This window comes from Pleurodeles waltl, chromosome 4_1, assembly GCF_031143425.1.
Source record: "Pleurodeles waltl isolate 20211129_DDA chromosome 4_1, aPleWal1.hap1.20221129, whole genome shotgun sequence".
In the NCBI taxonomy this organism is placed as follows: Eukaryota; Metazoa; Chordata; class Amphibia; order Caudata; family Salamandridae; genus Pleurodeles; species Pleurodeles waltl.
In genome coordinates this window covers 156,474,381-156,502,313 of record NC_090442.1, presented here as the reverse complement: position 1 = coordinate 156,502,313, position 27,933 = coordinate 156,474,381, and the positions used below count along the sequence as shown (strand labels likewise).

Below are 27,933 nucleotides of genomic sequence, written 5' to 3'. Positions count from 1 at the left end.
AAAATTCCAGAAGGCATTGGGACCATGAAGGACTGGAGTTCGACATTTCAATATAGGTTTTGCGGAAGGATGGGGTGGTTTGAACCTCAGAGGTGAAGAGTATTCTTTCTCCACTTTGTTTAGCACCTCTCTCTGCATTACCATTAATTCTCACTCTTTTATATGTTTTAATAATGCTCTACCCCACAAACTGAGGGAGGAGGAGACAGTCACTTCCTGCCTTTGGGGGAGTGCCATCTCCCAGAATTTTGCCTTGACAGTGTGGATTTAGGGCTCATAGATTGGATATTGGTATCTTTGACCTTGATGTTGCAGATTTTGAGTTTTGCCCGGCTAGCGAGCTGTTTGAACCCTCCATGGAAAGTATCCGGTGCCTTAGCAATGAAGTCTGAAGAGCTGTTTTTCATCTTCCAAGGCAACAGCTTTCAGGGGTTCAGCATCCTATTTTCAGTATGCTGATCATAGAGAGCTGAACCAGAAAAGAGAAGGGCCATTAAGTTCTGTTGTGCACCAGGTCTTAAGGTAGTCAACCTTAACCAGGAGAACCTGTGCAATGAGATCGGATTACAGTATCCTGTTGCTGCCAATTCTAAACTATCAACTGATTAACTGTTTAGAGACTAGGTGATCTTCATTCCCATTTTAAAACAGTCCCACTGCCTGTGCTGTCATAGATAATCTATGAAGGCTCTCATTTCTTCCATATTTCTCTGACGTAGCGTCCCAACGGTGCTGGTACATTTTAGTGCAGGTGATGTAGGTTAGCACATTTTCCTTCTGGTCAGATCTATTATTTTGCCTTATCGTTAAAGGGTTGTGGTGGTCTTCACAGGAGCATCCTGGCAGAGGTCACAACAACAGTCAGGTTTCAGGCGTGTTCTGAGGAATCCCAGATCCTGAGGTGGAGGTTTATAGTTTTAAAGCAGGAACCAGAAATGTATCCTCAGCAATCTTCAATGAAGCTGATACCAAGGGGAGAAAGAACCTAGAGTATGCCATTGGTTGCAGTTTATCACTGAGACTGATGTTTGTAGCGTTTCTACCGGAATGTTTGTTAGCCCTCCTACTAAGATCTTTGTGAAACATGCACTATTGTCTACTGCAGTGTAGGAAGTTGGCTCTGTATGTGCTATTTCAAAGTAAGGAATAGCATGCACAGAGTCCAAGGGTTCCCCTTAAAGGTAAGATAGTGGCAAAAGAGATAATACTAATACTCTATTTTGTGGTAGTGTGGTCGAGCAGTAGGCTTATCAAAGGAGTAGTGTTAAGCATTTGTTGTACATACACACAGGCAATAAATGAGGAACACACACTCAGAGACAAATCCAGCCAATAGGTTTTGTTATAGAAAAATATCTTTTCTTAGTTTATTTTAAGAACCACAGGTTCAAATTATACATGTAATATCTCATTTGAAAGGTATTGCAGGTAAGTACTTTAGGAACATTGAATCATTACATTAGCATGTATACTTTTTACATAAAACACAATAAGTTGTTTTAAAAGTGGACACAGTGCAATTTTCACAGTTCCTGGGGGAGGTAAAGTTTTGTTAGGTTTCACAGGTAAGTAAGTCACTTACAGGTTTCAGTTCTTGGTCCAAGGTAGCCCACCGTTGGGGGTTCAGAGCAACCCCAAAGTCACCACACCAGCAGCTCAGGGCCGGTCAGGTGCAGAGGTCAAAGAGGTGCCCAAAACACATAGGCTATAATGGAGAGAAGGGGGTGCCCCGGTTCCAGTCTGCCAGCAGGTAAGTACCCGCGTCTTCGGAGGGCAGACCAGGGGGGTTTTGTAGGGCACCGGGGGGGACACAAGTCCACACAAAAAGTACACCCTCAGCAGCGCGGGGGCGGCCGGGTGCAGTGTGGGAACACGTGTCGGGTTTCCAATAGTTTCCTATGGGAGACCAAGGGGTCTCTTCAGCGATGCAGGCAGGCAAGGGGGGGGGGGGGGGGGGCTCCTCGGGGTAGCCACCACCTGGGCAAGGGAGAGGGCCTCCTGGGGGTCACTCCTGCACAGGAGTTCCGTTCCTTCAGGTGCTGGGGGCTGCGTCTTTTCCAGCCGTCGGGAAATAGAGTTCAGGCAGTCGCGGTCAGGGGGAGCCTCAGGATTCCCTCTGCAGGCGTCGCTGTGGGGGCTCAGGGGGGACAACTTTGGTTACTCACAGTCTTGGAGTCACCGGAGGGTCCTCCCTGAGGGGTTGGTTCTCCACCAGTCGAGTCGGGGTCGCCGGGTGCAGTGTTGCAAGTCTCACTCTTCTTGCGGGGAGTTGCAGGGGTCTTTAAATCTGCTCCTTTGAAACAAAGTTGCAGTTCTTGTGGAGCAGTGCCGCTGTCCTCGGGAGTTTCTTGTCTTTCTTGAAGCAGGGCAGTCCTCAGAGGTCGCTGGTCCCTTGGAAAGCGTCGCTGGAGCAGGTTTCTTTGGAAGGCAGGAGACAGGCCGGTAAGTCTGGGGCCAAGGCAGTTGGTGTCTTCTGTTCTTCCTCTGCAGGGGTTTTTCAGCTCAGCAGTCCTCTTCTTCTTGTAGTTTCAGGAATCTAGTTTCCTAGGTTCAGGGAAGCCCTTAAATACTAAATTTAAGGGCGTGTTTAGGTCTGGGGGGTTAGTAGCCAATGGCTACTAGCCCTGAGGGTGGGTACACCCTCTTTGTGCCTCCTCCCAAGGGGAGGGGGTCACATTCCTATCCCTATTGGGGGAATCCTCCTTCTACAAGATGGAGGATTTCTAAAAGTCAGAGTCACCTCAGCTCAGGACACCTTAGGGGCTGTCCTGACTGGCCAGTGACGACTCCTTGTTTTTCTCATTATCTCTCCTGGACTTGCCGCCAAAAGTGGGGGCTGGGTCCAGGGGGCGGGCATCTCCACTAGCTGGAGTGCCCTGGGGCATTGTAACACGAAGCTTGAGCCTTTGAAGCTCACTGCTAGGTGTTACAGTTCCTGCAGGGGGGAGGTGTGAAGCACCTCCACCCAGAGCAGGCTTTGTTTCTGTCCTCAGAGAGCACAAAGGCTCTCACCGCATGAGGTCAGAAACTCGTCTCTCAGCAGCAGGCTGGCAGGGACCAGTCAGTCCTGCACTGAACAATTGGGTAAAATACAGGGGGTATCTCTAAGATGCCCTCAGTGTGCATTTTTTAATAAATCCAACACTGGCATCAGTGTGGGTTTATTATTCTGAGAAGTTTGATACTAAACTTCCCAGTATTCAGTGTAGCCATTATGGAGCTGTGGAGTTCGTTTTTGACAGACTCCCAGCCCATATACTCTTATGGCTTATCCTGCACTTACAATGTCTAAGGTTTTGCTTAGACACTGTAGGGGCATAGTGCTCATGCACATATGCCCTCACCTGTGGTATAGTGCACCCTGCCTTAGGGCTGTAAGGCCTGCTTAGAGGGGTGACTTACCTATGCCACAGGCAGTGTGAGGTTGGCATGGCACCCTGAGGGGAGTGCCATGTCGACTTAGTCATTTTCTCCCCACCAGCACACACAAGCTGGCAAGCAGTGTGTCTGTGCTGAGTGAGGGGTCCCTAGGGTGGCATAAGACATGCTGCAGCCCTTAGAGACCTTCCCTGGCATCAGGGCCCTTGGTACCAGGGGTACCAGTTACAAGGGACTTACCTAGGTCCCAGGGTTGTGCCAATTGTGGAAACAATGGTACATTTTAGGTGAAAGAACACTGGTGATGGGGCCTGGTTAGCAGGGTCCCACGACACTTCTCAGTCAAGTCAGCATCAGTATCAGGCAAAAAGTGGGGGGTAACTGCAACAGGGAGCCATTTCTTTACATGCAGCAACTGCAAATGTGGAAGTTCTGTTAGTAAGAATTAGTAAGAAATCTTGCAGGAGATCATCTTGTTCTGTGTCTATAGGTGTTTCCCTCTCAGTGAGGACGGTGTCACTGGTGGAATAGATATGTGTTTCCTTGGTGATGAGGAACACTGTTGTGAAACCATTTTTTACTTTTGATAGGACCTGCAGTTGTGGAGGCTGAGGGAAAAGATGAAGCAGAGAAACAGGGATAGAAGCATAGTCACACCTAAGAGGTACGGGTGTATCACTATCCACTAGCTTCAGCCTCTTATTGGGTGTTTTCATGGCAGAGATGCAGGAATATTATCAGAGAGTGGAATACTGAAGCCAAGAAAATGGTCTGTATCAACGGTAATGGCATCAGTTTTAACGTTGATGGAGACGGCACCATCGATTAATGTTTTTTCTCTGTAAAGACTGAAGGTGAAGAGGTAGAACATATTCTTTTTGATTTCGATGCTGAAGAAGATTGAGTATTTCGACCTCAAAGAGCCTTTCTTTCACAGCAAGCGTGCTGCAGTCGAGACCTTCGCCTGTGAGATCCTCCCTGGGTGTGAGAACAGAAATATGGATGATAGTGATTTGTTGCCATCTTTTCCTGTCTTCCTTCAGATATGCCCCTGGGGGAGTCTTTTTGAGGGGTTGGCTTCTTGGGGGTGGTGGGAGGGGGTGCCGAAGACTCTTTTCTACCTCCACTCTTCCTTAAGCATCATTTTATAGTTTCCCATTCACTCTTTAATCTTTGTTTTTCAATATCCCGTTTAAATTTTCAGGCACAATTCACACTCTTTATGGAAATATGATGAAGGTTGGCACATCATACACACTTTGTGTGGGTTGAGACTGCCTTTTTAATGCCACATTGGAACACTTCAGTGACCCAAATGTTCAGTAAAAAATGAAAGGAAGGAGGTTGTCTTGACAAATGGTATCACAAAATGTCAAATGAAGCTGTAAAAGTGAAGATTCTGAGAAAAATGTATGTGGAAAAATTGGTGTGTGAAAACTTCCACGTCCTCTAGAACCCTTCTCACTTGGCTGGAATCAGAACTGACTCTGGGGGTAACTCCCAGCTCAATGCATAATGAGCACTGATCCTCCTAGAAACCTTAAAGGGATAGCAGTCAATGGATACATATTTAGTCAATGTTAGACAGAATTGAGCAGTTTTTTTATTTTACATGTTGCAATGTAGCTTTAAATAAGCTCCTTTTGTGGTGCGTTTGTCTTATGCACATATGGAGAATAACACCCTGTTCACATAATTCTACGGACAAACATTACATATGAAGTAGTCTGCTGTCCTTGCATCGAGGAGAGGATTATTCTAACCTTCTGACAATAAAGATCCTGCAATGCTGAATAATATGTAAGAATCAATCTTTATTTTAGATGATATTCTGACAATGATATTTTGGTACCACACACTTCAGTATCAGTATCCACTTGTCCGTTCTCGCACATCAAAACACAACCTGATCGCACAGCAGAGGCAGCACATCCCTGCAATAGCCTAGATTAAGCTGCTACAACAGTAAGTCTCTTGTAGCCAGAGCTGAAATAAGGGCAAAGAAGGGCCTCAAAATAAGAAGAAAGCAATTGAAGTTCAGTAATTTGGAAACATTCAAGGCAGCAATTTGGACATACAGCAGCTTTTTTTGACGATGCAGGAGTGTTATTACCTTTTCAGCAGCTCTCCGGTATGCTCGGGTGCGAAAGCGAAGAAAGACAGAGTCTCTCAGAAACTGGAGGTAAGGATCAAAGCCAGGGGGGCGAATCCCCGCCCCCAGGTTAGAAGGAAAGGAACTTTCAACCAGATTGCTAATGAGACGGCAGAAGGCGCGGGTGAGTGGGTACTCTTCACAGCGAGACTCTATCTCATTTAGTTCCACCTTAGGAAAAACAGTAAACATAACACAGTAGTTATTCCTTTGATTACTATAAAATCGGTTATTTTCAAGCACACTTGCAAGTAGCCGCACATAATCAACATCAGTAATAGAACCCAAGAACAAGATTTAGTAAGCCCAAACAGAATAATACTTAAAATGCAGAGCACAGCATTTGTTTGAAGTACTCCAATAAGCAGCTGCTTATAAATAAATACAGAGTTTGTTTGGCTATACTCACCATATAAACAACATTGGATCCATGTAGTTAGTATTCTCCTGCAAGTCAGATGCTAAATCTCATCTTCCAAATTCAGAAAAACGATTCCAGAGCAGGATGGGTAACATACTTAGCATCTCTAACTCATGTTCCGCAACAAAGTTCCAGTGCCTTTTTGATGACCTAAAATTATAACAATACCCGTGTTCTCCCTTCTAATGCTGAGACATTATCATAATTCCATAAGATGTGGTGCAGTCTTGGATCTGTTTTTGGAATATGAGTAATCCAAATGGGTTTTATGATACTCTAGAAGAAAGTGACGTAGAAGGAAATGCTATTTACCCAGTAACTATCAGTTTGTTGCTTGTAGTGCTATACATTCACATGCTCTGCTTCATCATGCAATCTACTACATGGGTGTTTCCTAGGCCATTTTACTTTAAAATAAAAGTTCTGGTTTCTAGATGATGTGTGATCCTCTCCCAAAGCCCACGATGCACCAATATAAGAAAACTCCACTTCAGATTGTCCCCTCCCACCTTAATAAGGTAGCAGATGAAAGAAACTGGATATTGAAATATACACATATGCTCCACGAATTAAAGTATAATGTAGGCAATGTAAAAATATCTGTAGAATGGGCTCGTATCTGGGGACGGCGGCACGGTGCACATGAATTTACAGCACAAGCAGCTACAAATCGAATGTTACAAGGAAAGTAAGATTTTCCATATGTAGCATGTGCTGCTGTAGAACACACGCTCTTAATACAATATAAAGCAGGGAACTATCCCTAAAGCGGTGGCTAGCGAGTGAATGACGTAAATGTTTTGTAATAAACTTTTAAGTAGTTTTCTCAGCTTGTGGCTCTTGCTATGTTTGAATGTCCACAAAGTAATGCATTGAGAAAAAATGTAGTTTTAACCATAAAGCACTCTAATGAACTAGGGTGGCTGGGAAACCCATTGCAGCCATCTTCTTTCCAGTACAAAGAAATCCGAGCACAGAATGCAGAGTTTGTTTGGGTTTGGCATAACGCTCTTGGGTGCACATTAAGATTTAACTCACAGGACCAGACTTTGAAGTCGGATTTCCCAAGTGGGGCTTTTCAAAGCAATAGAAAGTTACTTTATAATAAGAAAGAAAGAAAAAAGAAAAAAAAAACATACAAGTGCCAGTTTCCTACACCTTCAATTACCGAGTACGTCCAAACTGTGCGCTAGAAATATGCTTCTATAGAACAGCATACTGGAGTATGTTAATGTTAAAATTGTATACATTTTGGCCAGTAAAGAAATGGTTACTTACCACTGGGAGTTGTTTTGCAGCTTGACACTCTTTGTGGATTCACAGGCTGTGCATTATTCTGCTACCTAGTGGTTGGGCCCGGAACTGTGTCTCACTTCTAACTCTATTTTTTTTATTTTTCATGAGCGTCGTCGACAACCATTTGGTGGTAAGTCTATCCCTCACATGACATCAGACGTGCATCCGGGAGACCGTATGCGTGGTCGCCATCTTCAAATTATTTTTCCCCCCTTGGAACTATCTCTTCTCCTGATATGTTGTTGACCTCACCTGTTGTCCCTTCACATTTCTGGGTAGGCGTGTGGGTCGCATTTGAATCGAGAAAACCCTTCATGCTGCAAAACTACTCCTAGTGATAAGTAAGTTTTGCAACAGGAATCCTCGTCTGGATTCACATGCTGTGCACTTATTTTATAGTTGTATTGGTTTTTGTGGGGGAGGAGGGGGAGAGGAGTGGAACTGGGGTTGGTAAGCTTAGATGTCCGAACTCCAGATACTCAAGAGACATGTGGCCAGGTTGAATGTAGCTGTTTCAAATGACATACCCTCCCATTCTGCATCCTCAAAAGGTCCTACGATCCCCTCAGCGGTGTGATCTGGCCCCTTGGACACCTCCAGTAGCTGAAAGAACCAAGTCTGCTTGACCCAAGGTGGGGAGATGAGAATGAGTGTCATCTCTGGCTGCTTGAATTTGTCCAGGATCAGGGGAATCTGTGGAAAGGTGTACACAAATTTTCCTGACCAGTTTAAAGACAGGGAAATCCCTTTGGACTCCTGATGTGGATATCTGGACACGAAGTGTCTGCTTTTTGCATTTTTTGGGCTTGAGAATAGGTCTATGCTTGGTGTGCCCACCAAGACATTGTCTAGCATTTCTTAGTTTATTTTCCATATTTGGGAGGAGCATGCCTACCTGCTTTGATGTTCTGGTTTCTTGGAAGGTATACTGTCAGCAGAGTTGTACCCCATGTTTCATCCATTTGTTTTTCTCCTGTGCTAGCTGTGAGACCTGCAACCAATTGGTTCCCCCTGCAACCAATTGGTTCCCCCCGATTGTTTAGGCAGAACATTGTTGTTTTGTTGTTCCCATCAGGACCATCTACTCCTCACATGCCACAGAACACTTTTAGTGCCAGGAAGACAGTCTTGAGTTCAGGCATGTTTATGTCTTTGACTGCATCCGCTGGGCTCCAGAGTCTACTGACCGAGACTATCCATGTGCGCTCCCCACCCCTTTTGGAATGAGTCCATTGCTATGGCCACCACAGGGACTGGTAGCCTGAAAATGTCCTAGTGATATATTGCTTGCACTCTAGCAATGTATTTCCATTTGAAGTTTTGCAGTGACAACCACTAGATCTTCCAGCTCCCCATTTGTTCCTGAGCCATTCCTGTACAGGTTGAATGTGCAGTCGTGCCTGAGGTATGAGTGGGATGCAAGATGCCAGCATTCCCATTTGTTTCATTACTGCCTGCATTGTCAGAGACTGAAACTTCTGGTGAAAGCAAGTTTGCTTTATATTTGCCATTGACCTTCTGGACACTGGGTAGGCACGCTCAAGGTCTTCCTTAGAAAGACTTTATCCTGCTCTGAGCACGTTGAAGACATCTCATGATTTATGTGGAAACCCAGCTGTTACACCGTGGAGTAGACCGTTTGCCTGTTTGGCACTTCTATTTGAACTTGCCTCTACTAGCCAGTTGTCCAGGTGTGGGTAGAGGGAAAAGCCTGGCCTCCTTAGGTGTGCAGTCACTGCTGTCAGGGCACTCCATTAACACCTGTGGTGCAGACTTTAGGGGAGTACCTTGAATTGGTAGTGTACCTTGTCGAAGGGAAATCTGAGTTAACTCCTGAGCTTCTGGTTCATTGTGCAGGTAGGCATCCATTAGGTCTATAGTCCCCTTTAGGTGTGGGGTTATGCAATGCAGAGTAGTCATCTTGAAGTGCTTAGTTGTCATTAAGTTATTTAGGTATCTGAGATCCAGTATTGTTCTTAGTGTAAGGTCCTGTTTTGATACTAGAAATACTGCGAGTAGTCCCATTCTTCATGTTCCATAGTATACTGTTTGTTTCTTTGTCTTGTTTTATAATGGGCTAATTGACCACCTGCCACAGTTGTATGCATCCTTGTTCCTTCAATGGTTTTCTCCTTGGAGGGACGGAGGCAGTTTATTGACTAGTTGTATGCAGTAGCCATGTTTTCATATGTTAAGTATCCAATTGATTGAGGTGACTGAATTCCACTCCTGGAGGAATCCTCCTACTCCCCCCACCACTGGTGTTCGGTGGTGGGGCTTTGGGCCAAGGGAGTCACTTGCTTGATGGTCCCACCTCTTGGAAATTACCCTCTTCCTCTTGGCTTCCCTCAAAAGGGCTGTCTTGCCAGGTGTTGCCATTACTGGTGAGGCCGCCTGCTGCATAGCCTGTTGGTTGAATCCTTGCTGTTGATGCTGTGTGGCTGGTGAGAAGCATGCCTCAACTGTTGGTCAGCAGGCATTCCTCCTTTCGCAAACTTCACTTCCCCTATCGCCTTTGCAGTGTCTTTATTCTTTTTGATTTGTTGCAGTGCTTTCAACTGTGAAAGACATGTGGATGGCTGATGCCTGCACCTCCGATTTTAAACTTGCCCCCCTCACCAAGGTGTGCCTCCTGAGCGTGGTGCCTGAGCACATTTGCTTGCTGACTGTGTCTGCAGCATCCAAACTTGTGATGGCAGAAATTAAAGATGGCGTTTCTATGTCCCAAAGCTGCCTCCCTCCTCTGCATTCACTGGCTGCATGATACTCACCGGCAGGCAGACAGGGGCACCCCCACCCCGTCGGAGATGAGAAGGTTCCCACCTTCTGCTCTTCATTGTTGTTCATGGCCTCCAGTGATCTTTGGTGTTTTCCTGTGCGAATTTTCTGTATTTTATCCAGTTCTTCCAAGATTATTCAGAGCTCTTTTCCTTCATGGTGCTTCCAGACACCGTGGCGGAAGAAAGAATCTGAAGATGGCGACCACGCATAGGGTCTTCCTGGGCACACATCTGACATCACACATGGATGGACTTACCAACAAATGTGGATCGTCAACACCCATGGGGTGGGGGCCAAGGTAGGGGTGGGGGGATATGGGTGTATGAAAAGGAGGAAGAATCGGGACAGGATTCTAAATCCAATCACTACATAAAAGAATAATGCTCAGCACACAACTCCAAAAAGAGATTCATGCTGCATAATGTGGGTGTCAGAACATCCAATGTACAAAATTAAACTGTTGCCATTTTAATCAGGCACTTGTAGATGTTTTGGATATTTGCCTCAATACTGAGTTCCATTCTCTCCCTTCTAGTTCCCACTCAATGTGTTGTTGCCACCTTTCCTTCAGGCCAGTCAAACTAGTCCTTAACTCATCTGTGAGGGTAATACATACATAGTAAAGTAATTGCCTCATTTGTGGTTCCCAAGGTAAGTAGCAGCAGTTGCAGTGGCTTAAATGTAGGTTGTTAAGTGGCTATGTCCACATCACATAACATCACATATTGCGTGCATGGTTCTCCTGAGTTCGCCAGGTTGGACCACCTCAGTGTTATGCATCTTTTGGAAATCCCGTTTCACAAACTATACTCTAATTTTATTAGATTGAGAAAGGAAGGCAAGTCAAGCTGGGGGCAGCCAATGAACTAAGGGCACACACGCCCCTGCAAAGCTATGTGACACTACCAACAGGAAAGGAATTGAATAAAAATCTAACTTCTATTGGGATGATGCAATACCATCAGGATTACCTTATTCTGAAAGTCAGAGGGCTTTTTCTGGTATAATCTAAGCAAGCTCCTTCAGGTCTGACATTCGGTGGTAAAAGCAGATATGAACTGGGACCCTGTTGCTAATTACTCTCTGCAGCATTGGCACCTTGGCTAGCAAGACATGCGGCAGAGTGTAGAGAGAGGGGGACGTGCTGCAAGGCGTAAGACCACCAGCTGGGGACAGTATCTACTGCACCTATAAATAGAGACGCTTTGCATTCAATCAGTGAATAAACTCAGATTAAAGTGGTGGTATGGTGCCAACACAAACAGACCCAGACAACAAGACATGTAACTGATGGCAGCTATTGAGGTCTAAATGGCACTTTTATGGGATAAGATTCAAGAAATTGGAATAAAGGGGTAAGATGACGTAGAGAGTAGAACCCCCTTTTTCCCCCAAAATCCCTTCAAAGAGTAGAGTGCGTGGAAAGTACTGCGCATAGGTCAGAAGAGTAATGCTCATGACCTGGAGGTAATTTTGAATATAGAGGTCAATAGAAGGGAGCGAGCCAATTTGTGGTGGAGGAGATTTTTTAGTGTTGAGTCCTTTCAGGCTTCTGATGGCAGAGGGGGCCAAGGCAGGAGAATGTTTTACTATTCTATCCTATGTCATTCAATTCAGACCACCACTAACACTGCCATTCCTTATTCTAGCAGAGGGTTGAACATCAGGTACAACAGAAGTTAACGAACAGGTTACTTACCTTTGGTAATGACTTTGGTAACTAGTAGAGACATTCTATTGGCAGATTCCTTACCTGTGAATTTCCCCCAGGCGTCAGACTGGATGAGGAGAATTTTCTGAGCAGTACACCCTTGAGCGCAGTTTGGTGTCACTGATCAACTCTGCATTCATCGGCGGCGGTGTCTGCGCCGGATATAACATCACAGGTCCTGTACAGGCACCACCCCAGAGTGCTGACGCCAGTTTCTTTTCACGACTTTCCACAACAAAAGTGCAGAGCCATGAAGAACACTGACTACTGGTGCATCAAAATGAAGGCCCTTTAGCGAAAGTTCCTGTCCCTGGAAATCAGTTTGCAGAGCAGGAAGGATGGGTGGGTGGGTCTTTAAGGAATTCACAACTAGCATATGTTTGTACCAGATAAGGCATTACCGAAGGTAAGTAACTTGTTCATCTGATAGAGACTTCTAGTTGCAGATTCCTTAGCTCTGAATAGATACCCAAGCAATACCATCCCCAGAGGTGGGTCTGAGAGCCAAGATCATACTTGAAAGTCCTGCAGGATCAAATAGGCACGGTACCCCGTCCCTACAAACCAGACTGTCCAGGCAGGAGTGTTTGGTAAACATGTGCAAGGATGCCCATGTTGCCACCTGACAGATATTAAGGACTGGAACTGTGCGCTTTAACGCAATGGTTGCAGCTCGAGTAGAATAAGCATGCAAGCCCTCATAGGGTTGCTTTTTTGGCCAGTGCATAGCAGATCTTGACGCAGGGTATGATTCATCTGGAGATGGTCATTTCTCACATAACCGACAAAGAGTTGGTCAACAACCTGGAACTCTTTTTGTACGATCAAGGTAGAACACCCAACACTCTTTTTAGGTCCAGGCAGTGGAGTCTCTCCTCTTCCTTAGAAGGATGTTGGGGTGCTAAAAAGTAGGCAAGTTGATGGATTGGCCTACATGAAAGGGCGTAAACACTTTTGGTAGAAAAGAAGCCCAAGTGCGAAGCATCACTGTCAGGATAGATGGAAAGGTACGGCGGCTTAGATGACAATGCCTGCAGCTCACTCACCATGAGGGCAGATGTAATAGCCACAAGGAAGGTTGTTTTTAATGTCAGAAGCACAATTGTGGAGAGGCTCGAAAGGAGTGAACATCAGAAATGTAAAAACCAAATTCAGATCCTATTCGGGCATAATGAATGGGGATGGAGAACGTTTGTAGGAAACGTAAAAAATAAGCGTACTACAGTGAACATGAAATGTGAAAACACTGCGCAACATCCAGCACCAATAGAGGGCACACCGCTGTTCACAATCAAAAAACAAATCCCCCCCCCCCCCCATTGACACGAGTAGGGTGAAAGGTTCATGCAAGGATGTAGCAGAATAAGGAACATGAAAGGGTCATCTGTTAAAGGCCAACTCATATCTGACCAACCTGCAGGTATTTACAATATAAGCACACAAGTCCCCAACACACTCTTCGTACCTACAAATAAGATCGCAGACAGATTAGACAATGGGCTCATAATTCAATCAGCTCAAGGCACACAGGTACACAACTTACAATGGGTAAAGGGAAGAAACCACATTTTGAGCACCCCGGAGTCTCGGACAGACAATGCATTCAGCACACACTTCAAACAAATTAGATTCACAAAAGCGAACATAAGCATTCACAGGTCAAAGTATGATCGGTCATAAACCTTTGGCGAATGTAAAATAAAGAGCGAATAATGTCAACCTTGGAATTCAGAGTTATGGGGTCACATGTTTTTGAGTGCTGTCAATTTTGCACCTGCAAGTTATCTATGAATAATCATGTGTAGTAAAGTACTGTATAGATTTTTATAAAAGGGCCTGACTGAGAACAGACTATTGAGAAAAACTGTAGAGGCAGTTAGTGCAGGGCTGAGGTGCAGTCAGCAGTGTTTTTCTCCCTGTCGCGACAGTAAATACTGTCTTTGCAACTGCCAAGAGGAGTCCGCATGGTCAGCCTATTCGTTCAGCCTGTAACAGAGGAAACCTATGTATATGAACTTTAAGGAACCTATGTACAACAGGGGACTTAAACAAAGAAGGTTGATCAGGCAACCTCAAAACGGCATAGAAGAACCCTGCTGAGCCAGAAAAAGGATAAACATTAGAACCTCAGAGAGAGGGGCAGAAAGGGGATCAACAGACATGTAACCATGTCACAAATTTCTTCCAATGATAGGCATATACAGTTTTGGTGGAGGGATGCCTGGCTACCAAAGTTACATTACAGACTTCAGGGGGTGGGGGGGAGGTCAGGAGCTGTCAACTGTTGCAACTCAATCTCCACGCAAGAAGGCGTAGAGTTGACAGTTTTGGGTGCAGAACCCTCACCTGTTGCTACAACAGAAGATCCTCCCGAAGGGGTAGTCTGATTGGAGGATGTATGGACATGCTCAACAGCTTGGAATACCAGACTGTCTGTGCCCAGTCTGGAGCCACAAGGATTACTTGCTCCCAGTCATTCTTGATCTCCTTGAGAACTCTGTGCAGAAGTGATATGGGAGGAAAGACATCCAGGAGGCTTGAGTTCCACTCCAGGCGAAAAGCATCTCGGAACGATTGCTGCCTTGGAAACTCCAATGTGGCAAAACTGCTGTCATTGCATGTTCACTGCTGAGGCAAACCGATCTAACCAAGGCTCTCTACACTACAGAAAGAGGCCTTGCACCACTTCCAGATGGAGACGCCATTTGTGATCCACTTGGCATGTTTGGACGAGATTGTCTGCTCTGCCATTCAGGGAGCCCGCCAGATGTTGAACCACCACAGATATGCTCTGCTGTTCCAGCCACAACCAGAGGCGCACAGCCTCTTGACAAAGGGTCCACGATCCCATCCCACCCTGCTTGTTGCAGTCCCACATGGCGGTGGTGTTGTTCGTGAACACCTGCATCATCTTCCTCTTGACAGAGGGAAGAAATGCCTTCAATGCTCCAAGGAGAAGCAACAGGCTGTTATGGAGTCCGACTCTGAGGGAGACTAGATGCCTCTGATCTCCATGTCCTGTAAGCAGCACTGTTGGGCAACTGATGCTGTGTTGGCACTCTGCACCCGGCCGCCCCTGTGCAGATGAGAGTGTAAGTTTGGTGTTGCCTTGTAGTTCTCCCCCCGCTCCCGCTTCCAGTCTCCACTGATTTACATTGGGCACTGACTCAGACTTTGACCTCTGCACCCAGCCGAGAGCCAAAGTTTTAAAGCATCATCGAAGCCACTAGCATGGAACCCAAAGAGGCCCCTTCTGTATCCAGAGAGCACAAAGATGATCCAGCAGTGTCGGGCTGCCCAAAAATGAGGCACATTGCCTCATAAAATTCTCGGAGTTAGGCAGGGGATGCCATGGCTCCCTGAAACTCAGGGAGGTGCGGAGTTTGCTCAGGTTCCTTGGAACGAGGCCTACAGCGCAGACGCTCCCTCGTCTTATCGGCCAACAGACAAGAAAGTTGAAGAATGCTTTGACTTCTTGTTTTTCTTCTTGTGCCTCGACTTACCTGATTGTCCAGAGGACTTGGAGTGGGATGACGACAATGGAGAACTCTATGACTGCTCCTGAGATCTTCCTCTACACCAGGACCTCGACTTGTGCAGAGTTGAGCATCGGGGCTGCCATCAGCTTGAGGGAGCACTACCTCAAGCCTTCGGATTCATGGCCCGAGACTCGGAGCACAACTTCAGGTCGTGGTCACCCTCCAGTCACTAAAGAAATGAGGTGCGGAGCGGTCACCAACATTGTCTGATGACAGGAACTTCTTGGCTCAAACCCAGTCTTCCTCCATGACATCCTCAATGCACCAGGAGTTGAAAACTCAAAAAGTCTCTGACAAAAAGTCAAAAGGCAAGTCAAAAATTTACTGAGGGGGAGCTCACTTCAGATCAGCACTAGCTGGCGCAGAAAGAAAAGAAACTGACTTCAGCACGCCAGGGTGGTGCCTATAAAGGACCTGGATGCCACTTAATGGCACGCAGGGGTACTGCTCAGAAAATCCTCTGGATCCAGTGCGACACATGGGCAAAATTCACAGGTAAGTAATCTGCAACTAGAAGTGTCTATTACATGCAAAATACCATTTAAAATTTAAATTAAGATATTGTCTGCCTGCAATTGAGACACCATGCTTGCTTTTGTGCACAGAAATTAAATTTCAGTTTGAGTAACTAAGTAAAGATCAGACAAGAACCATTACACAACAATAAGAGTTAAAGGCAAACAAAAAGATTAAAACAAAACATTACAATGTATAGCTCCCCTTTCAACAGATGAAAGTTAATGGTCCTTACCTCAATGCCAACAGCTTGCTTTTGCCCAGGCATTCGAACAGTCTGCAAAATCTTTAAAGAAACAAATAAAGGAATAAATAATGTAGCATTAAACTATGCATTTCCATTTATATTTAAGCTCACAACTATCAGATTAGTACCCATTTAAAATAACAACCAGTCAGGTCTTTAAATTAACATGGTCAGCACAAATAATGATCAATTTGTACCCAATCCTCAACAAATTGCTTACATAGTTATGGATTACATTAGGTGATTTTACAGTAAGCAACATGCATGCCATCAAAAGGGCAGGCAATACTTTGCATCACTCACAAGTACCACACACCAACTAAGTAGATACAGAAATGTCACACAAAATTCAAACTCATTTCTTAATAGTACACAGAAACATATTGGTCTTTGAAAAGGAAATCAGTCTGTAAAGTACTTCTGATAGGTTTGCAGGGGTAAACAAGCTTGGTTGGTGGAATTCAAGACTACATGTGCACATCTAGCTAGGTTTATAAATTGCAGATACAATACCAAAACCTATATAGAATCCAAAGGAAAGGTATCAGCGGTATGAAGGTGGAGAGGCGGATGGTGGGAGGAGCAATCAAGAACCTAAGGGATGTTCACTGCAAAAATTTTCACAGTGACAGGAATACTTGGAGTATTTTCTAAGATTGATGTACGAGGGGCAAGCATAATTATAAAGTACAATGAAAATCCAGGAAAGGCTGCTGAGTACCCTCCAAAAACAACAAGGAAGCAAGATATCCTTCATACAAACAGTTTCCAAAGTCGTTCCAATTACAATGAGTGATAAAACAAATTTGTGTGTTTACAATGAAAGTGGTCAGAGTGACTCCCTGCAAACAGGGAGTTCTTGATCAAACTGGTAAAGGAGATTTATGTCCTTAACTATGAAGAAGGCTATAATGATTCGGTCTCTAACAGCAACTTGTATTTTAGGTTGCATGTAGTGCTAACAGGAAAGGTTATGGATGCACTGTGCAAGCCTAAAATATGGCTCATTCAGTCAGGGGATTTTTTTTTTATTAAGTTGCAACTGTATATCAAAGAGGCTGTCTGTGAAGAGACTGAAGAACTTGCATTCTTGGTGGAGAAATAATAATGTGATGGTTGCAGAGCTGGATGTATAGGAATCCACAGAAAGTTACTCACACATCACCCAAACTGTTATGTTTTATGAGATTGTAGGAAAGTACCCTCCATCTAGGAAAGGTTACCCCCATTTTCTGCCTGTTGTCAGTGTGTTTGACTGTGTCTACTGGAATCCTGCTAACCAGGATCCCAGTGGTTTTGCTCTCTCCTCTAAACTGTACCTTTTTCTTCCCATAATTGGCATACTAGTCCCCCCATGCAAGTCCCTAGTATATGGTACCTAGGTAACCAGGGCATTGGGGTTCAAGGGGATCCCTATGGGCTGCAGCAGGTATTCTGCCACCCATAGGGAGCCCATGCAAAGGGTTTAACAGGCCTGCCATTGCAGTCTGCATGAACCAGGTGCACACACCCATTTTCACTACAGGTCAATGTAAGTCACCCCTATGGTATGCCCTCTTAGTCCAGAGGGCAGGGTGCAGGTACCTGTGTGTGAGGGCACCCCTACATGAGCAGAGGTGCCCGCACGAACTCCAGCACCATTTTACTGGACTTCGTGAGTGCGGGGACACCATTTTGTATATTTACTGAACTAAGTCCAGCTACATAATGGTAACTCCGAACCTGGGCATGTTTGGGAATCATACCCCAATACTATTGCAAGTATTGAAAGCATGATTCCATGTGCTCTCTTACAGGGTTTCTCGGGAAGCCCAGCTACTGCCACCTCTCAGACAGGTTTCTGCCCTCCTGCTGCTTGATCTGATCATGCCCAGGAAGGCAGAACAAAGGATTTGCTCTGGGAGAGGGAGCTAACACCCTCTCCCTTTGGAAATAGGTGTGACTGGCTTGGGAGGGGTAGCCTCCCCAAGCCACTGGTTTGCTTTGAAGGGCCCATTTGGTGCTCTTGGTACATAAACCAGTCCACAACGGTTCAGGGACCCCCAGTCCCTGCTCTGGTGCAAAACTGGACAATGGAAAGGAGAGTGACCACTCACCTCCCCCCCCCCCCCACCCCCCCCCCCCCCACCTCCCCATCCATCATCACCCCAGGGGTGGTGCCCAGAGATCCTCCAGAGGGTCCCTGGGTTCTGCCTTCTTGATTCTACTCAGGGTTTATCTCTTGGGTGGGTCCTAGGATTCAGCTTGTGAGATTCCAGCAGGACTCCTCTGAAACCTTTACTTTAACTTCTAGCCTCTGGAACCACGACTGGACCCTCTAGGAACCTACAAGCTGCAGGTCCACGAGGAAGACTCTTCTGCAATTTGTATCCACGTCTCCTGCCAGCTTTGCAACATTTCCCCAGCCGTGCATTCTCCGAAGACTGCAACTCTTCAGCCTGCACAAGAAGAAGAAGGAATCTCCCTTGGAGTGAAGGAGTCACTTCCCTGCAACCGCAGGCACCGACAGCAAGCAACGACCAGCTGCGTGGATCTCCTCTCATCCTGAGCTGCATGGATCCTGCATCACAGGTGGTGGGCCGGAGTAGTCCTCTTGGTCCTCTCTGCCGGCTGTCCAACTATGGTGAAGGTAAGCCCTTGCCTTCCCACGCAGGACAATACCCCTGTGCACAGCATCCCTTGCAGCTGGCAAGGCTTGTTTGCATCTCCTCCAAGGGATCTTCAGGTGATGTGTAGCTCCAGCCCCCAGCACTCCCTCCTGCAAAGCACAGCCTCTTGCATAATTTTCCTGCACCATGGGATCCTCTTTTGGAGTGCTGCACGGGCTTTTTCTGCGACTCCCGTGTCCCCGTCGTGTAGGACTCCTGTGGGGTGCTGCCTCTGCTCCTGTGGGATCTCTGCAACTGAGGGGCCCTTGTGGTTCCCCCTCCTCGGTTGAGTCCTTCTGGGCCTTACTGGTCCCTGGCAGCACCTCTTTTCCACTAACCCGGAGTTTGCCTTTGCTAAGGCTTGTTAGTAGAATTCCTACACCGACACCCGTCTGCAATATTCTTTCCAGCGTGGGACTTCATCTGCGTCCATCAGGAACTCTTCTCCGGCTCCAGGGCTGCAGTGCTGGCAGGTTCTTCATCACCATCGACCAACTCCTGCATCCACAGCTGGGTGGGTAGTAGCTCCTACTCCTCCTGGACTTCACTGTGAGTCTTGGACTTAGTCCCCTCTCTCCACAGGTCTTCTTTCTTCAGGAATCCACAGCTGGTTTTCTTGCAGTCTTTTCCGAGTGTCTTCTTTTCCTTCTTTTCCTCCTTTTGGGTGGTTTGGGGAAAATCCAGTGTTTTACTCCTGTAATCCTGGTCGCTAGGGGGGGGGGGGGGGTACTGTGTTACTTACCTCTGCGGTTTTCTAATACTCCCAGCACCCCTCTACACATTTTACTTACCTAGGTGGGGGTACCATGTTCGCATTCCATTTTATTTTTAGTATATGGTTTGCACTTCCTCTAGGGTCACTACAGTTTATTGCTATTTGCACTGTTGTTTAACCTTTTCTATACCTGTTTCTGATTACTAGTTTATATATATTTATTTAGAGTATTACCAACCTCCTAAGGGTGGGTTACCTTTCTAGTATTTTGTGACGATTTGTTCCAAAAATAAAGTACCTTTATTTCTGTACAACTGAGTGTTTTCTTTCACATGTGTAAGTGCTGTGTGACTACAGTGGCATTTCATGAGCTTTGCATGTCTCCCAAATAAGCCCTGGCAGCTCATCCGCAGCTACGTTTAGAGAGTCTGGCTTCTAGACACTGCCTACAGTTCACTAAGAGGGGATATCTGGAATAAGGTTTAAGTACCTTCGGTACCCACCACACACCACGCCAGCTTCCTACAATCTGTGTGCACTGTAACATTATGAAACACAGCTGCCCTAGCTATGACTTGCAGATATGAGGTGAAGTCCTCAGGTGGTGATGGTCTAGCTGGGTGGAGGTCTGGATCATTAGGTATAATAGGATTCAGATCATATGTGTCCCATGGATCCGAGACATCTAGTGTATCTCCTAAATCGTGTATCTCATTTGGGGGTGAACCTGGTGGTGTAATCCCTGTGTTTGGTGGAGGTTATGGAGAAGGAGGTGGAGAAGGAGGTGGAGAATATGGAGGAGAAGGCTGAGGAAAAGAGGGTGTCTTGTTTGGTAGCCTTTTTTGGAGGCAGAGAAGTATCCAGTGCCTCCTAGAAAGTTAATTTTCTTTTTATAGGGACAAGAGGGTGATGCTAGAATGCAACCTGTTCCCTCCTGAATATGAAGTCGGGTTGATGAACGCCCATGACTTCCAAAACTGGCTGCACCCGTGAAGGGCAGGTAGAAGACTGTCCAGAATCTGCTGGAGTGCAATAGTCTTTTTACATTTTTTGAGCTCCGAAGTTATTGGTCTGTGCGGAGGTGTAGGTACCGAAGCAGTGGAGGGCAGTTTTTGGTTGGTACCGAAGCAGGGTGCACAGTTGGTCGAGTCGATGCTGAGGTGGTTTACAAGTGGAGTTGCAGAGCCGAAAGGTGGGGCATCTGAAGCACTTTTTCAGCTCCAACCATGACCAGAAGGCAGTGACGGACCATTGACCTATTAAGCTGTAAGTTTTACAGTCTTGGTCGTAGATGCAGGGACCTTTGTACTCACGGTCTGTGCAGACTGCAGCTCCTGGCTCTCAATATCAGACTGGACGCCCGAGTCCGAATCCTGGTTGGAAAAGGCCTCTTCTCTCTGTTTCCTCCTGTGCGTGCTCCTCCCTGAAAAGTCTGGAGTACGAGACACTATTTTGAGTCAATGGGCTCTTCTGTTGTGAAGCGTCTTATTGGACCAAAACTATCAACAGGGTTCACAGGTTTGCTTGTTGTGGTCGGGGAGGGAGAGACACAAATTACACACCTGGTGTTGATTGTGTGTGGAAACTTTGAATAACAGAGGGCAAAATTAAAATGGAGTCCGTTCCATCAGGACTGCAGCATAGCAAAAAGCGGTGTGTGAGATGTAGGCCCAAAGAGAGGCACGAACGTCCCAAAGGGTGGAGAGTTGGTTCTGAGAGTGAAAATCAAACCAAGATTACCGTATGACAAAGAAACCTGATTGGAAACAATACTGTTGCTGAAAGGGAGACGGAGAGAAACCGGTTTAGGACTGTCTTGAGCTGAGAACTCCGAGCGAGAGGAACACGTTAGAATCAGACGGCAGAGAGAAAATTATCTAAAAAAGGACTCTATGCCCATGCACACTATTACCAAGACTCGGAAAGATTCTTCGAAGAAAAACAAGTTGTACCACTCCAAGCCCAACACTACAAGGCAAGCTTATGCAGAGCCTGAGTATCTACAGCCACATATACCATCAAACAAACATTAACTAATTTAGGCTGGTTGAAAGATTCAGAGTTAATGTTTATCCACACCTACCAAAAACAACTTTAATGTTAGTTGTCTTCCGTGGTATGAGGGTTTTCACATGAACTATGACTTTTGGCATTTTGTTATAAAACAAAAATTCGAACAATGTACGTCTCAACAAATTAAAAGCAACCTGTTTTTTGCACTTACTTGTGTGTATTCTAGTGACTGCCAGAGAGAGGCAGCAATCTCTGGAGACTTTCCGAAGGCAGCAAGGGCTTTCAATAGCTGGGCTTTGAGTATTGGAGCAATGCTGCACTGCAGCAGTCCAAGGATTACCACAACAGGAGTCCACTGCGGATGCTCACAGAGAGCCAATCGGGCATTCTCGCTCTGAAGAGACAAAAGAAAACAGTAAACTACCATGTAAAGAAAAAGTCTGCTAATATCTTGAACACTGAACAGCTTCTTCCTAAAATTAGTTGTTGTTCTGTCTTTGAACCATGAAATCATTCCCTTAGCACACTTTCAGGGGTAATGGGGAAGCAGGGAAAATTCTGCAGACCCAAAGATCTATGGGCCAATTTGAAATCTCTCGCACCCGTGGACAACATCAGAGGGAAGTTCAAAGAAAAGACAAGACACACAAAGAAAAGAGCTGTCTTCTCTACATCTTCAATCAGATTTTAGACTAATGAGAAGAAAATAAATTATATTGGTAAACATCAGGGAATACCTCTTCCACTCCTCAGAAGAAGACAACAAAGCGGCATCAAAGGTGCATTGGTAGTCTTTGACATTTGACCATAAAGGAGAAAGAGGGAATGTTATGAAACAACAATGTATAAATAGAAACTCTAGGAACGAGGCTAACAAAAAATGGGAAATTTGGATATCCAAGGTCTTCGGTGGATTACTATGAGGTTGCTTCCTCCCATTCTCACCATCTGCAGACTGCAAGAGGCGACCAGGCATTTACATATGTAACAGGTTCCATCTTGCCTAGTCCTCTCTCCAAAATCCAGGCACTGTGGGTGCAATGACATGGATGCCTTCAAATTACTAAGAATAACCTACTATTGTGCCATAACCAGCATTTTATCAGGTTGAGTAGTGGACTATTATACTCTTCATGCATTTTTGTGCGAACACTGAAGACTGTTACACACCGCCCTGTTGCAGCAGTCAAAGCCTCTACTGAAGCTCAGGTCTGCTTTTCAATCCATACAGCGAAAAGAGAGGCAGACAAAAGTGACTTTGCTCTTTGGGGAAGGGGCGCACAGAGAAGTGCCTCAGGGTGCTGGACTGTATGAGCGGGCGGATGTGGAAAACAAGCAGAGAGGGGTCAGATGACATATCTTCCAGGGAGAGCAAGTCGGACAAATGAATGACGACTCAGGGGGAGAGGAAGTAGGTATGTAAAGTATTCACAAGTCACTGCTTACAAAAATTCACCTATGAAAATTATGCTTTAGGTATGCAGGCTGTTCCCATTACGTTTTTTCTACTGTTTTCCTAGCAATGTCTGTCAACAATAGTAGGAAAACAATTCAGACTGTCCAGTGCACTTGTAGAGTGTACTGTACATGTGCGCTGCTGATCTACTGTCCATGCATGTTCCATTGGGTTCGCAAATTATTTTCTATACATACGTTCTTAGTCATAAAAACTGAACACTCACATTTGCTTCTCGTTGCCATAACAAGTGAACGGATTCTCATAAATCAAGAAAAGGCACAGACATATCAAAAGACCGTTGCTGCCCTCTATTAAGCGATTCCTGAATTATGTGCAGAAAAATGTCCTATAACGAAACCCATTTTAAGGCCAACCAAAGAAAATGGTTGATTCACACATAGCTCTGAAACCAGAGGGCAGAACTATACCACGTCTGGTATGCTTTCAGATGTTCCACACTACATTTCAAACTCCCAAGTACAGCATATGTGTAAAAGGGAGCAGAGTTATTAAGGATTCCAAATTCAGATTTCCTATGGAGTGAGGTGTCAACCTTTATCTACTTTGTCAATGAAGTGACAGGCGATTTAGTGGTAGGTCGATGGTAATGGTGGTCATTTTAGTTTCATACAACCCCCTGACAAGTTTAATGAAATTATATTGATGTTTTTTTTTGGCAGACAGGCAACCGATGAGTGGATGATGGTATAGGTAGGTACCAAGTTCTAATTTGTTTATTGCCAACAGTTCATCCCTCTGGCATGTTTGACAGCAGATAGGGTGAACAAGCTGGACAAATTTGACCACTACACTGAACAAACTACACTGGCCCCTCATGTTAGCATCATCATCAAGAGCAGCTGCATCTATCACAGCTGCATCACCTAAAAAGCCATGAGAAACTATACCTCGGCCTACCTGGCCCGGAACCTAACCACCTGGATGTATATGCAGGAAACATGTCTGGAATTGTACTGTACAGGTTAAGGAGCAAACAAAATACAATGAAAACTACACAGTAGAACATAGACCCCAACTCCCGATTCCTCAAGATGGTATGTAATTTTAAGTGAACATTGATCTTCAATGCCACTAGCTAACCTGAATGTATGACAGCAGAGACAGCCTTACTACCTGCTGCAAGACCCAAATTTGTCTGGCAATGCTACGGTTAATTTTTCAGATGGTGGCACAGCTTAAACCCAGACTAGAACAATTTTACACAGTTGTTATGTTTCAGAACGTTGAGCAGTTGCCACATGACAACAGAGACCAGCAGCTCAGCTTAGGAAACGACACTACTCTTTGCAGATGTACCCCTATTTTGTGTCTTTTTGGATGCTGTTTTTTTCTGACACTGCAATGAAACCTGCTGACCAGGCCGCGATGCCAGTGTTCTTTCCCCTAAAAACGAAATAATCAATTGTGTACAACTGGCACACATTCGTTAGCACCCCTGCAAGTCCTGAGTAAATAGTACTCCTAGTATTTAGGGTATGGGTGCTAAAGTGAGTTCCCTAAGGGCCGCAGCATGTATTATACCACCCTAAGGGACCCCATTACAAATTCCATCCAGACTGCCACTGCAGAATGAGTGAAATGGTGCAAACCATTGTGAAAACACGACAGTGCACGCACCCTGTGTGCAATGCCCAAATACACTGCATGTCTTATATGTAAGTCACCCCTACAGCAGGCCTTAAGAGCGCTACAGCAGGGTGCATTTTAATATATGTGAGGGTATATCTGCAATGAGCATGTATGCCCCTATGATGCATAGTTCTATTACTATATATTGCAAATGAACAGGGAAGTCATCTTAAGGTATGTACTGGGCACTGGTCAGTATGGGTTACCCAGCTACATATTGGCTTCACTGAAACAGATGGTGTTTGGTATCAAAAACATCGTCTTCATAAATCCAGACTGATGCCAGTATTGCCTCTATTATGACATGCCCCCTGAAAGACTACTAGTCCTCTAGTGCTGGCTGACTGATATTGACAAGCCTGCCACCACAGACAAGTTTCTGACACCCTGGAGATGTTCTCTGCTCTCAAAGACCAGAAACAATGCCTGCCCCAGAGGAAGGTTTTAGCACCTCCTCCAGCAGGATGGCTAATAAATCTGCATATCTGCACTGGAGGCTTCAAAGCCTCTGCCACTCTTTCATATGCAACCCTGGCTTCCCCCAAACCTGGCCGTTGCCACCACCTGCAATGAGGCCCATGGGCCACCAGGACAGGTGGAAAATTATCTATGAAGTAGGCGTGTTGCACACCCAGGCTAGTCACACCCTGTCCAATGAAGGAAGGGTTCCACCATCTTGTTTTTGGTGGAATTATGAATTCTGTGACAGGGTGATGCCTATCCACAGTAAGAAGTGGTAATCTAGGGGGTGTAGTGAACCAAAGGATAAGTAACCCATTGGCTACTAGCATACACTCCCCTAGAGGCCCATAAATGAAGTATTTAAGTGCTCCTCCCCCCCCACCCGACACCAGGAAGATTCGACTGACTAAAAAAGAAGGACAAAGAAGAAACTGAGGACATGCTGAGGACTTTGGCGTCAAACCCTTCCTACCTGCTCCAGTCCCAACAATTGTAACAACTAGTCCTGCATCTGTAAAATCCTCCAAAAGCCTTGGAGGCCTGTCAGCACTTCGCCAAGCAGCTAGTGGCTCTTTATACAGTGGACCAAAACGAGGTAGACTGTGCAAAGAGTCCAAGCAATTCCCAGAGGTATCACAGAGGCACAAATTACATCCTAAATGCTCTCTTTTTGTGTAGTGTGGTCGAGCAGTTAGGCATGTCAGAGGGGAGTGGTAAGCATGTAAGGCACACACTCCTACAGTAAGTGAGACACACTCAAAGAAATCCAACACCAATTTATAAAAAATAACATACTTTTATATGAATTTAGATACAAAGATCACCGAGTCAGGTGAGTACTTTTCCAGTTATGAATTTTTAGAGTTTTTAAAAGTTGACATCATCCTATGGAGGCAAAACACACACTGCATACAGTTAGAGTACAGCGACTGATGAGACCAATCTCCTGGACTTAGGGTCAGAGTGGGGCAAGGTCAAAGGCCACACCAGCAGGTCACCTGGGGGCGCACTGGGGCAGCCGGGAGCAGGGGCGCAGTTCAGTGTCTGGCACCCCCTGGTAAGTCTATGGGGATCAGTCCGGTCGCAAAGTTACTCCAGGGTTGGACAGGAAGATCAGCCCAGGAGAACCCACAGGGGGACTCAACCCTCGATGTTCTCAGGCACATGGGGGCACCCCTTGGGCTACTCCTCTTCAGGCTGTAGGGCGCGGGTGCAGTGGTGTCTTTCAATAGTGCCTGAGTTTGTCGTGGTTGCAGGGGGTGCCTGCACAAACTGTCTGCAGGCATGGCTTGGAAGTCCAGTAGGACCAAGCCAACAAGTGGGCTCAGATCTCATGAGGCTGGAAGACGTGGTTGATGTGAGTTCCATTTGCCAATATGTTAAACTGAACAGAATACCAGTAGGATTGAGGTCACAGGTCTTTCCCACCTATGATGACTTGGATGATGACTTACTCACTCCAGGAAAAGGAGCTTGCATCAAGTTCCATGAAATTGGTAGATATCCTTATTGAGACTGCTAATAGAAAAGTTTCCAAATTACAGGCAGAAATTACAATCTTGGAAAATGAGATAAAAGAACTGAACTTAGTGGAAGCAACCACAAAGAATTACAAAATCTTAAATGAAACTTTAGCCAAACACCAGCATGATATCAAACAAAAGAAAGCAAAAAAACTGAAACAAGATGAGGTAGACTATTGCAAAGGTAGGATATTTATCTCTTCCAAGAAATATGATCATCTACTGCGGGTAAATGGTAATAAACAAGCACAAGGAACTGGGCCATTTAGTTCAGACTCAGCATCCCTCGGTGCCCCACCTACTAGTGAGAGTGACACTGATGGAGTGAGGGTATGTCAGCTCAGAATTTACCAGCAAAAGGGAATCATTTTTTTTTTAGGGAAGTACAAACGATCAAGCAAGGGCACTGGGAACAGAACAGGAGAAAGGATACTTTAACAAGACTAGAAGAGGAAAGAGAGGAGGCAACTCTAGAAGAAAGGAGAGGCATGAAAACGATATTATGGGACAAAAATAACTAGATTGGGTGTTTGATAAGACAGTCAATATAATCAACTTATCAGACAAAACATTATCAAGTGACATGGTGTCATTGTTGAGCAAAGGATTGAGATTTCATCAAGTGAATGGAGGGGATGTGTGTAAATCCAAGAGTGATCTATTTAAATTTGTCAGATATTTAAACCTAAAGACATTTTTTCAATGAATCTGTACCAAATTAAAAAAAAAGAGCGCTACTAACACCAATGTAGAATACAGTCCTTTCAACATACAGGATATACATGATAAAGTAACACTACTCTCTATCATGGAATATGAGGATGACCCCATTATAACCTCTAGACTTCTATCTGATCTTAATATTCAGTTTGATGCTATTACTAGAGGCCTGAAGAATGAATCCTGGTGGACATTAATCCTGATGAGTGGCAACACTATAGATGTTTTCAACAAACAAAAGATCAAAAATAAGGAGGGAGAAAAATAACCTTAGTCTTGGGGAGCTTTCAGCTCTCAGGTATTTACAGGAGGACAGTGACTTAATGATGAGAGGCAGAAAAGGGAGGAAACATAGTAGTGATGAACCAACAAGATTATAAACAGATTTATCCTCAATTGGATAATACAGAATGTTGTAAAAAAAAAAAAAGTAGCACAATCCTATTTTCACTCTTACCAGCAAAATTAAGAAATTATTAAAAACATGGTAAGATAACGGTCTGCTAGATGAAGATGAATACATGTACTAAAGGGTGGTACATCCAAGGTTACACAATATTTACACCCTTCCGAAGATACAGAAACGTGTAACTTTTCCACCTGGCAGACCTACTGTGTCAGTTACTGGTGGTCCTACAGAAAGACTATCTGAATTTGTGGACACCTTACAACCCTTTGCCTCGAACCTTCCTTATTATTAAG

General features: G+C 45.2%; 1 protein-coding gene across 1 annotated transcript in view; it reads right to left on the bottom strand.

Annotated features, from left to right (window-relative positions):
* The window catches only part of NUP205 (nucleoporin 205), a 525,888-nt gene that overhangs the window by 331,018 nt on the left and 166,937 nt on the right, over positions 1–27,933 (bottom strand). Inside the window, exons 13-15 of the mRNA XM_069227955.1 lie at positions 21,629–21,811; positions 16,030–16,080; positions 5,492–5,701 (exon numbers count right to left, since the gene is read on the bottom strand). Of these exons, the coding sequence (XP_069084056.1) occupies positions 5,492–5,701; positions 16,030–16,080; positions 21,629–21,811 (444 nt within the window). The remainder of the gene's footprint in view (positions 1–5,491; positions 5,702–16,029; positions 16,081–21,628; positions 21,812–27,933) is intronic.